This window comes from Elephas maximus, chromosome 20 (assembly GCF_024166365.1).
Source record: "Elephas maximus indicus isolate mEleMax1 chromosome 20, mEleMax1 primary haplotype, whole genome shotgun sequence".
Lineage (NCBI taxonomy): Eukaryota > Metazoa > Chordata > Mammalia > Proboscidea > Elephantidae > Elephas > Elephas maximus.
Window position 1 is genome coordinate 10,426,564 of NC_064838.1, and position 12,613 is coordinate 10,439,176.

Genomic DNA, 12,613 nt, shown 5'->3' on the forward strand with positions numbered 1-12,613 from the left:
GTAGATCTAAGAAACTAGGCCTAGACCCTAGATCCAAAGCCCTGGCTGATACAGAGAGTGCTTCTTTATAAATATTGGGATAAAAATAGTATTGGTGATGCCGGAACCTTGTTTACTTGTTCAGGATAAGCAGACTTCATAGTGCCTGCAAGCAGTCTGGGAACATCAGATTTAATGAGGTGTCACTCAGTAACTCTTTTACAGCTTTTTTTCAACCCAGTAATTTCTAAAATACAGAACAGAACTTCCTCATTAAAATTTCCTGGTATGCTGTCTGCAGTTTAACTGTTGCAAGTTAATACCGACAGAGTCTTCTGCTTGCGAGGAGTTAACTATACTAGCTGCTGTGAGTGCGTATTCCTTTGTCTTTTTACCCTGTTTCCCTTATTCTTTGGAGTCCTGGTGGTGCAGTGGTTAAGAGATCGGCTGCTAACCAAAAGGTCAGCAGTTTGAATCCACCAGCTGTTCCTTGGAAACCCCAGGAAGCAGCTCTGCTGAGTTCTTAGTGGGTCGCTGTCAGTCAGAATCCACTCCATGGCAGTGGGTTTGGTTTTTGGTTTCTCTTCAGGAACCCTGGTCGCGCAGCGGTTAAGCCCTGGCTAACCAAAAGGTCAGTGGTTCAAACCCACCGAGCCGATCATGGGAAAAAGATGTGATGTGGCAGCCTGTTTCTCTTTGGAAACCCTTTGGGGCAGTTCTAGGCTGTCCTACAGGGTCACAGTGAGTCAGCATCAACTGGATCACGATGAGTTTGGGTTTGGTCTCTTACTTGAACTACGTGCAATCTTGGTTCTTCCGTTGACAGCACTTAGGACTAACGTAATAATAAGCCAAACGGTAAGCGCAGGCATTGAAATCTGCATTGCAGTGCTGTTGAAAGTCAGTTAATTTTTCATATTAATTTTTTACGTTAGCATTTCCATGAAAAATTCAAGTTCTCAGAAAACATGTCACCCTCCAAGAGTATGTCAGTGGTTTCCCTGCATCGTCACATTCTTGTCTTATTGGCATATAAATGTACTTTGCTGCCCTCATGGAGCCCTGGTGGCCCAATGGTTAAGGGCTGTGGCTGCTAACCAGCCGCTCCTTGGAAACCCTATGGGGCAGTTTATTCTGTAGGGTCGCTGAGTCGATTCAAGCAACGGGTTTGGTTTGGTTTTTGTTCTTGCTGCCCTGGCCTCATTTTCCCCTTCTATTTGTTTTGTTGTTGTTGTTGTTGTTGTCTCCATGAAGGGTGCGGTGTTAAAAGGGGGTAGGGTGGAGTGGGGTTGTAGGAGGGTCTCTGGATAGCCTCCAGGCCTAGGCTTCCAGGGCTGCTGGAGTCTGAGGCTCTGTGGCTTGCAGGAGGTTTTCTAAGAAGGGGTGTGGTGGCCTGGGGGGAGGGAAGGCTGCTGCGCAGGCCTGGGGAGAGCCTCCGTCTGCCCTCCAGGGAGCTGTTCAGACCTGAGGTGATGTAGGGTTCTCGAAAGGAGCACCTGGGGATGGAGTGGTGTGGAGGGGAGTGGGAGGCGGCATCGAGGAGCCTGGAGTCCTGCGCGATGCCCTGTCCTTTCCCCACCCCCACTGGGAAGGATTGGCACCTGGAACTGGAAGCTTCGCAACAAGATTCTAGGCTGATCCACAGGCAGGTTCTATTCCACACTGGCCGTGAGGCGGGGCCTTGAAGGGGTTGGCTTTTCTACTGGAGAACAAAGAGCCTCTGCCTAACCCTGCTCTGGGGTGTGGTGGAAGTGGAGGGGTGTGGCCGACGGGGAGGACGGTGCCGCGGGACCTGCAGAGCTGTGATGGCCTTCCGCCTGCTCGCTCGGGTGGTTCCGGTTCGCTTGCCTGTCTGCATAAGGAGGTGATTTTGTTCATGTTCTCTCTGGCTTGATTTCTGGGATAAGAAAAAATAATAATAGTAATGAATGTACTTTATAATTCTGCTGTTTGATAAATTTATTTATTCTTCTGTCTCCACTTCCAATAGTGCCTGTCTTTTTTTTAAATCAGGAAAGTCGTAATTCGCTTTCTTTCCTAAGGAAAAGGATCTTTTAAGACTATAAATCTAGCTTTGGTTATAGCTTTGGCTGCGTTCAAACTTGTATTTGTAACTTTATACCTGACCTCTAATAGTTATCCCCCCACCCCCCCGTTATGTTCAAGCATGTTAATTTTTGGTTTAATTGTATTTAAACAATTCAATCAGAGTGGTTTTCGGTTTTTTAATCAACAAATGTTTCATTATGCTTGAAATACACTGAATTAAAATATGTGTGTATATATAAATATGTATATTTATACATAAGTATGCGTGCATACACACACACACACACACACACACTCACAAATCTGACTTAGCAGCCCTACAGACGGAGTAGAATTGCCGCATAGGGTTTACAAGGTTGTAATCTTTAGGGAAGCCAACTGCCACATCTTTGTCCTACAGAGTGGCTGGTGGGTTCCAGCTGCTGACCTTTCAGTTAGCAGCTGAGTGCCTCAATACTGCACCACCAAGGCTCCTTATATAAACATATACTTTATTTTTTAGAGCAGTTTTAGTCTTAAAGAAAAATTTGGCAGAAAGTACGGAGAACACCCATACATTTTTCCCCTCTGCGCAGTGACTTTTTTTTTTAGGGGTAGAGTTTGTGTTTATTTAAAGACAGTTTTCCTTATTTTTTTGACTAGTTGATTCAATAAATTAATAAATTTGGCCACTATAACTGTTTCTGTGAATTTCTCCTTTTTTACATGTGTATTTTTATGTGTAGATATGTATGTATATATGTACACACTTTTTTTTACACAAAACTATTATTTTGTAGTTATTTAGGAAGTAGGCCAGGCCAGTGTTAATAGCGTTTATATTTTTTTATTATAAAAACTGCTCCATTTATTCTGTGTAATGCTTTTTTTTTAGTGGTCACGTAGGGTTTTAGTTCACCAGTTGAGTGTTACTTTTCACATCTTTTTATTTTAGAACCTTCTGTGTTATTCCAAATATATCCTTTGAAAGGTTTAATAAACTGTTTACTTTGATGGTTGTACTTGAAATGCTTGGTCATTGTAAGGCAAAATTTTTCCCTTGATTTCCTTTCTACTTTTCTGTCCCTTTTATTTCCTGCAGTGATTTGCAATTCAGAATCCTATTTCATAAACTTTAATAGTTATCCTAAATGTTGGAAATGTAGATTTCCCTCTTCTCTCCCTACCCCCACTGAAAATGTAGAAATGAGAGAATTTTTGCTTTTTTTTTTTTAAGTCCTCTTTGTCATGATTGGAGCCCTTGTAGCCTAGTGGTTAAGTGCTACTGCTGCTAACCGAAAGGTTGGCAGTCAAATCCACCAGCCACTCTTTGGAAATTATGGGGCAGTCCTACTCTGCCCCACAGGGTCACTATGAGTCGGAATCGACTTGATGGCAACAGCTCTGTCATGATTACATGAACTCCAGGCTATAAACCTTGTCACGTTTTCTTTGCCAAAAAATGTTTCCTCAGTAAATTCCAACCTTGCATCACCCCCAGTCTTTTGCATCCTTGGTTATGATCCTATAAAAGAGAGCTGTAATTTTCAGAGATCATACATACCTGAAGGAAACTGTGGCCTTCAGACTACCACAAGAACTTGGTTTGGTATGTTTTGTGTTACAGCTTTTTCATTGTACTCTGGAAAGACTTCATTAGAATTTTGTGAGCTTATGGTATCACAGAAGAAAAATCTTTTTTTTTTTTTTTTTAAAGTTTACTTGAATCTTATTTGTCTTAATTCTTTGGATTTGTTCCCAGGATATATCTCATAACAGTTCTGTGTTAATTAATTTTACTTTGAACATGTTGACCACTGCCATTTTCCAGTTAAGTCCATTTAAAGGACTAGAGAATTTTTTTCCCCCATTTGTCTCTATATATAAGGGCCCTGGTAGCACAATTGTTAAGCTTTTGGCTGCTGACCAAAAGGTTAGCAGTTTGAATCCACCAGTCACTTCTTGGAAATCCTGTGGGGCAGTCCTACTCTGTCCTATAGGGTCGCTATGAGCTGTTCTGTAGGGTCGCTATAAGTCAGAATTGACTCAACGGCATTAGGTTACAGGTTTAGGTAAAAGTTAACAGAGCAAATTAGTCTCTCATTAAACAATTAATACACATACTGTTTGTGACATTGGTTGCCAACCCTGCAGTGTGTCAACATTCTACCCTTCTCAGGGTCTGTTTCCCTGTTTCAATTTGTCCAGCTTTCCTGTCCCTTCCTGCCTTCTCATCCTTGATTTTGGGCTGGTGTCCCCATTTAGTCTTGTACACATGGTTGAACTGTGTGTGTTACTGTTTATTTTATAGGCCTGTCTAATCTTTGGCTGAAGGCTGAACCTCAGGAGTGACTTCACTACTGAGTTAAAAGAGTACCTGGGGCCATACTTTTCCCTCTTTATTTATTTGCCTCCCCCCAATATTTACCTTCTCTACAATCTGTATAATCTTTAGTAAGAACTAGATGATTTTCGTCACCTGTTTTTAATGTATTGTCTTCTTTGTTACGTTTTTCATCATCTTCAAAAATTTCTGGGAGTGTTTCTTGAGGTTCTTTGCCTTCTCTTTGGTCTGCTCTTCTAGTTTGCTGTCTACAGTAGTCTGCTATTCTCTTTCAGAGTGACAACATTATTCATAATACTGCTGAGGATACCATTGGATAGTTAATTTTGTTTTTCTTCTTTTATGGAGGTAGTATAGTGTGGTGGTTTAAAGCTTAGGTTCCGGAGTCAAATTTCAGCCCTTCCAATTATTAAGTGTATATATGATCTTTGGCAAGTTATTTGACATCCACAAGCCAATTTCCTGTCATGTGTACAATGTTAACAGTACTTACCGCACAAGGATGTTAGATTTAATGAAATGATGCATATTTAGAACCCTAGGATAATGCCCAACACAAATTTAAGTACCCAAATAATCAATCATGGAGTTTTTCCATAGAAAGGCTCTTCTTCTGAGCACTTTGAAGAATGCTGTTAAGTTCTTTTGCAAATCTCTATAGTCTTTGGTCATAATTTCTTTATTCATTTAGCTACCATTTCAGGGCTTACTCTGTGTCAAACACTATGATGGAAGCTAGAGATGCAGGGCCAAATAGGTATGCCCTCAAGGAAGTGTCAGTCTAGTCTGTTTTTTATTTTTTCCCCTTAACCATTTGAGAGTAAGTTGCATACACTGTGCCCCCATTTTGTACCAAAATATTTCAGTGTGTATTTCCTAATAATAGGAATTTTCTTACATAATCACAGTACCATTATCAGCTTCATAAATTTACATCAATACAGTACTTGCATGTTCTTTTCCATTCATGCTGCAAATTTGTCGGTTGATCTAATTTTTCATATAGTGGTTCCCCCCTCCCTTTCCATACAGGGTCCAGGATCTAGCCTAGGGTCAGGTGTTCCATTAATTGATGTATCTCTTGCCTCCTTTAATCTGGAAGTTTTCCCCAGTCTTTCTTTTTTTTTTTTTTTTTGTCCTTGATAAATACAGTTCTTCCCCCTACACTTTTTGTTTGTTTGTTTTTAACAGGCTGTTCTTAACTTTGTGTTTGTTTGATGTTTTCTTGTGATTAGATTGAGGGTTATGCATCCTTGGCCAGAATACTACATAAATGATAGTCTGTCCTTCTCAGGGTATCATAGCTGGTTGCCCACAGCCCACATACCTCATTAAAAAAAAAAAAAAAATTTTTTTTTTTTTTTTGGTGATATAAATTCTGTCGCCTAGTCAAGCTGTTGCCAAATTTCTCCACCGTTGTTCCCCCCCCCTTATATCTAATAAAGCATTCTGTGGGGAGACACTTTTTAAGGCCATGAAAATATCTTGTTCCTTATCAGAATTTCCTCTTAGATTTTAGGAAGCGTTGCTTGATTGAATTTTTACATGTTGGTTGCAAAACGATTTCCTGACTCCAACACTCCCTCCAAATTCTACTGTAAGGAAGATCCCTCCCTTCTTCCATGTGTTAAAATTATTTTTGTTGTTATTGATTTGACTCATGAATTCTTAATATTTCAATAATTCATTACCATACCTATTTTTGTGTTCAAATTGTCCCATATTTGGCCAGTGGTAGCCCCTTCAAAGGAGCCCTAGTGGTGCAGTGGTTAAGCACTCAGCTGCTAATCGAAAGGTTGGCAATTTGAATCCACCCATTGGCTTTGGGGAAGAAAGATTTGGCAATCTGCTTCTGTAAAGATTACAGCCTTTGGGGCAGTTCAACTCTGTCACATGGGGTTGCTGTGAGTTGGAATGGACTCAGTGGCACCTAGCAACAACTACTACAGTCTACAGTCCCTTCAAACTGTCTGACATGCCCTCGCTATTTTTTTTTTTTTTTTTTTTTTTTTGAGCACTTCATTGCTTTTAGCATAACAGAATATTCCAAGCTCATCTTTTACCTCCCCTGTCCAGCCATGGAATCATTCTCTTTTCAGTAAATAGCCCAGGTCCTTTAGTGGGGGAATGGGCGCTAAGTGTGCTCATTGCTACTGGGGAATATCTGCTGTTCTGCCTTTTTAGCACACTGTACTAGCAAATACATGCACATATATACACTTAAACACACGCACATATATATAAATGCATACATACCTACATCCATAGTATTATTGTTAGGTGCCATCAAGTCGGTTCCAGTTCGTGACAACTCTGTATACAGCAGTACAACACACTGCCCAGTCCTGCTCCATCCTCATAATCGTTGCTCTGTTTGAGCCCATTGTTGCAGCCACTATGTCAGTCCATGTCGTTGAGGGTCTTCCTTTGTTTCACTGACCCACTCCTTTACCAAGCATGGTGTCCTCTAGGAACTGGTCCCTCCTGAGAACGTGTCCAGAGCACGTGAGACAGAGTCTCACCGTTCTTGCTTCTAGAAGCTTTCTGGCTATACTGCTTCCAAGACGTACTTGTTCGTTCTTCTGGCAGTCCTTGGTATATTCAGTATTCTTTGCCAACACCATAATTCAAAGTCTTCAATTCTTCGGTCTTCCTTACTCATTATCTAGCTTTTGCATGCACATGAGGTGACTGAAAAATACCATGGCTTGGGTTAGATGCACCCTAGCCCTCAAAGTGACATCTTTGCCTTTTAACACTTAAAAAAAAAGAAAGGATGCATATTTAAAAACCTGTTGCTATCAAGTCAGTTCTGACTCATAGCAACCCTATAGGACACAGTAGAACTGCCCATACAGTTTCCAAGTCTGTAAATCTTAACAGAAGTAGACTTCCACTTCTTTCTCCCTCGGAGCAGTTGGTGGGTTCAAACTGCGACCTTGTGATTAGCACCCAAGTGCTTAACCACTTCACCAGGGCTGCTCATGAATATATACCCAAACCTATTGGCACCGAGTCAATTCTGACTCATAGCAACCCTATAGGACAGAGTAGAACTGTCCCATAGAGTTTCCAAGAAGTGCCTGGTGGATACGAACTGCCGACCTTTGGGTGAGCAGGTATAACTCTTAACCACTACGCCACCAGGGTTTCCTATGTGTGTGTGTGTGTATATATATGTGTATATATATATACATATATATACACACATAATATAGAAATCATGAGCCTGAATCAATACTTCACTTTTAGTCCCTGTCTGCTGGTTTTTTTGCTTTCTCCCATTCTTGTATGTGCATTCTGCAGTAAGAAACCTAGGTTCCAACAACTTCAACACATTTACTCATTTGCTCAGTCCAGCGAATGAACCTACTTAGTTTGCTGTCATTATTAGGTTGCTTCCCCCTTTCCTTATTGATTTAATTTTTAAAAAATATATAGAATATTAACATGCTCTCAGGAATCAAAGCTATATAATAAAAAAAAAAAATATAATAAGCTCTGCTTATACAAGTGTCGCTCCTTCCTGTATCACTTCTACCCATTTTCCCTCACCTCTTGAAGTTAACTGACTTCATTATTTTCTGGTTTATCCTTCCTATAATTTTGTTTTTATGATAAACAGATATATTTATATTATTTTCCCTTTCTTACACTGAGGGTAGCAGTTGATCCTCATGTATGGTCCATGTATGGTAGGAGGTATCTTTTTCCATTTGGCTGTGCAGGTGTCCAAAAACCATTCATTAAAAAGATCATCTTTGCTTCAGTGACTTGACATTTCACCTTTACCATACACTAAAGTTTTCCTTGGGCTCATTTCTGGAATTTCTACTCTGTTGTTCAGTCTGTCCTGTTCGTGCACCAGTATCGTGCTGTTATGGTTATAGAGGCTTTTGAGTATCTGATAGCATTGGTTCCCCCAAGAGCTTTTTCTTTGCGTATTTTTCCTGTTTGTTCTTGTGTGTTTATTTTTCCGTATGAACTTCAGGATGAATTTATCAAACTCTGTGAAAAACATCATTGATGTTTTTACTGGAATTACATTAAATTTATAAGCTAAATTAGAGAGAATTGATGTTTTGATGGTAAGATATCCTAACCAAGAACAAGGAATATCTTTCCGTTTGTTCAAGTCTAGTTTAGTGTCTTTCAGGAGTGTTGTGTAATTTTTTGTATAGGCTTTGAGCATTTCTTATTTATTCTTATTTTATCTGTAGTGCTACTCTTGTAAGTGAGGTTTTCTCGTTCATTATATCTTTTAGCCAGTTATTATTTGTATATATGAATTCTATTGATTTTTACATGCTAATTTTGTATCTTTCCTGAATTCTTTTATTGTATTAATATTATGATTAATTTTCTAGGGTTTTCCAAGTATTGTCCAGAGTTTTATTTCCTCTTTTCCTGCCTCTGATTGTTTATTCTATTTACATTGGCTCCAGAATCATGTTAAATGGTAGTGGAGATAGTAGGCATCCTTGATTGGTTCCTGACTTCAGCAGTAATACCTCTAGGGTTCCTCCATTAAATTCAGTAAATAAGATGCTGGCTTTAGGATGAAGATTTATATATTTTATCACACTGGAGAAATACTCTTCCATTTCTGTTTTTTTTTTTTTCCCCAAGAGCTTTTGTTAGGAATGTGTTTTGGTTCTTTTCAAAGGCTTTTTTAGCGTCTGTTGAAATAATCACCGTGTTTTTCACAAATAACATGCCCATGTAAATAACACGCTGATACACATAGTGCATGTAGCATTGTGTGGCTGGCAAAAAATGTATAACATGCACGTTATTCGCGTAAAGATGCGGTATCTTTTTCTCCTCAGACCTAGTGATATGCTAGATTTTATTGGTAGATTTTCTGATTTTTAGCCATCCTTGAATTTCTGGCACAAACCCCCTTGTCATGGTTTATTTTGTTAATGTGGTATGACTGTTTGCTAATATTTTATTCAGGATTTTTACATCAATTCTTATAAGCGTGTGAGTTTTAAATCTATAAGAGTTTAGCAAATCTGTGGTATTCATGCTCATTTCTGTTTTTGGGTGAGCACCTCATTCATATCAACCTGGCAGCTCAAAAAACTGAAATGACTTATATTGGTGTTTTAGGTTGGGAAGTGGTGGTGAATAAGGAGAACCCCACAATTTATCAGCCTTACACCCAGGATTTTAAGGCTAGCTAGCACACAGCACACAGGCACAGAAAAGTGTTTGACTGACTTCTGGCAGTCCTTGCATGTCATTAACAGTTTCACTTTGGCGAAGATAATTCCACTTTTCATTTTGAAAATAGAGTCATCGTTGGATTTGGGTGTGGAGTGATTATTTTCACAATTTCCAATGCCAAGTCATTGGGGTGGGCGATGCTATTTCTTCAGTGCCAGTTTTTGTTTTTAGCTCCTAAGCTACTCAGAGACCGATGGAACATCCTAGCAGCCCCGTTTTGCTTTCAACAATAGTGAGTTGAGTAGATTTATTTTACAAAAGCTATTTCCAGATTCCTGACTCTGCTTCTTTTTTGAAGTTTGGGTTGCTGTGTTCTTGGTTTTCTCTCTTTCCTGTTTATGTGTTCCTGGATGTCTCCAAATTCCTTTTTCAAAAACATATACCCTGAATTAGTGTAGTAAAAATTAGAGTGTAATATGTAATCCATGACTGTCTCATTGGTTTTAAAAAGGTTTACATCAGAATTGCAGTAACAAACTATTTTATCCACAATAACAGACCTTTTTGTTTTTATTTTTTCCTGGTGTTTAGAATTGCAGAATATGTGTAGAGTGTGGCACACGGTCTAGTTCTCAGTGGCACCACAATTGCCTAGTATGTGACAGTTGTTACCAACAACAGGATAATTTATGTCCTTTTTGTGGGAAGTGCTACCATCCAGAATTTCAGGAAGACATGCTTCACTGTAGTGTGTGTAAAAGGTAAGAGATACAGTTATTCCATTAAATCATTTTATAGATTATTTTATCCATGTGATCACCTGCCCTATCATAACACCTTTTAGCTCTAAACTTTTACTACTCCAGTAATCTCTTTAGTACTGACTGCTGGTATAAGTGGAATTAAGTTGTGTTTTTATGGGTCTGAAAGGCTTAAGGAAGATGAATGGGCAAAAGAAAAGACAAGAATAGAAATGAGCAAGAAGAGGACAAACTAAAGAGGAAATACTTAAAAAAAAGTGCAAGTAAAAATATGTCTGCACCTCTAAAAATGTCAAGTCCATTTCTAGAACCTTTGCCATTTAGCAACCCCATAACCTTTCTCTCTTCATCCTTTAGCCCTCCTCCATTTCAGCAATTGCCCTCCCCTCCCATAGACATTAAATTGACTATAAATATTTTGTTTAAATATATTTATCATGATAGGTGGGTTCACTTAGAATGTGACAAACCAACAGATCATGAACTAGATTCCCAGCTGAAAGAAGAGTATATCTGCATGTACTGTAAACACTTAACAGCCGAAATGGACTCAGTACAGCCAGGCGATGAAATGGAGGTGGCTGAACTCAGTACAGGTAAACCTGAGATTTTTGCTTTTTAAGGAAACTGTCCTAATCGGTCACCAGTATCTATGTTTCAGATCCCATCCTATTCTCAATTTTTCAACCTTTAAATATACATGTTATCTTGGTCATCTCTGAATAGTTTGACTAAAATTTTACCTAAGTTCTTCTCATATCTGAATTCCAGTTGCATTCTTTAATCCAGTGCTGAAAGTTCTTCAGCATTTGGGCATATGACCCAGTTTGTTCTTCATAATCCAGGTTATTTTGCTCTAAATAAGGTTTAGTTTCATAATTTCCTTCTTAAATGTTAATTTTTGCTTCTTGAGCCCAAAATTTTGTTCAGGTTTGGAATATTTATAATAGTACCCTGTTGGTTATGAGTGTAATAACAGGCTTCTTAAGGGGTAAGACCTGCTCACCAGTTTTTCATTTTCATCAGTATGAATGGCAGCTTTTAGAAAAGTCCTGTTTTATCATCTGCAAGAGGTTTAAGTAGAAGTATCTGAATTAATTGCTGACATTTCATTTACAGGATGCTATTTTTTTGTTTTTTTTTTATCAGTATACAGGAGCCCTGGTGGTGCAGTGGTTAAGTGGTACGGCTGCTAACCAAAAGGTGGGCAGTTGAAATCCACCAGCTGCTCCTTGGAAACCCTGTGGAGCAGTTCTACTCTGTCCTCCAGGGTCACTATGGGTCGGAATTGACTCGACGGCAACGGGTTTGGTTTTGATATCAGTATACACTTGTGGAATATCCTTTTTTAAAGAATAAAAGGCAAATTATCTTTTAATACGTTATACTTTTCATGGTTTTTTTTTTTTTTTAATTTAAATATCTGTTTGGTTACAACAGAAAAATCTAAAGTTACACTTAAGACATTTTTGGTGATAAAATTGTTGCCTTAGTACATCAACCAAAAATACTCATTCTGATCTGAAGAACATATACATTATTTTCTGTTAAGATTTTAACAATGAAATGGAAGTTGAAGGACCTGAAGACCATATGGTATTTCCGGAGCAAGCAGTTAGTAAAGATGTCAAAGGTCAAGAGTTCATACCTGGAATTGTTCCAGACGGTAAGAATGCTTGTGGGTAAGAACGCTTGTGGTAATGGTTGTGCTCCGTTTGTAAAGAAAGTGTGTGTATATAGTGAATATATGTGAACCCACTAAAACTTTAGTTCCATAAGTAAAAATCAGCACAGGTGGTATAGTCACTTAATTGTTCAGAAAGGAGCTTTTTAGTATAACTAATAACCTTAGGGAGAAAATAGTAGGAGAAAGGGCACTTAAAGATTGTAGGTTTGCTGTAATCTATACTTAATCATAACTGTGCACTTTGTTTAGGGATCAAATGATTTTGATTAAAAAGCAATTTGGTTTTTTTCTCTTCCTTTAGTTAGACTTCTAACTACTAACTAGAGCTGTTGCTGAATGTGTGTGTTTCATGCTGAGTTAATGAGAAATTGTTATAGGTAATCTTGGTATTTCTATTGAGGGTTATTTCAGTTACATTTCAATTAAGCTTTTTACAGTACTGATAAAAGCTTTATTGTATTTGAGAATCTGGAATTAACAAGAGTCTAGGTTGGGGAAAACTACTTAACTAAAATTAATTCTGGGTTCTTCTGAAAGTCTGTGGGATTGTAGGTGAAATTTTGTATTACGTAAATTGTGTATATACTTAAAGAACACGAGATTTTTTTGAAATTTGTTAAATTTACATTTAACAACTCTCAC

The 12,613-nt window shown here is 38.5% G+C and overlaps 1 protein-coding gene across 12 annotated transcripts in view; it reads left to right on the forward strand.

Moving 5' to 3' along the window:
- KMT2C (lysine methyltransferase 2C) overlaps nt 1-12,613 on the forward strand; it is a 397,882-nt gene that overhangs the window by 229,292 nt on the left and 155,977 nt on the right. For all 12 annotated transcript variants that reach the window (XM_049863292.1, XM_049863298.1, XM_049863302.1 and 9 more), the window contains exons 10-12: nt 10,115-10,284; nt 10,729-10,880; nt 11,837-11,950. In XM_049863292.1, coding sequence (XP_049719249.1) covers nt 10,115-10,284; nt 10,729-10,880; nt 11,837-11,950 — 436 coding nt within the window. The remainder of the gene's footprint in view (nt 1-10,114; nt 10,285-10,728; nt 10,881-11,836; nt 11,951-12,613) is intronic.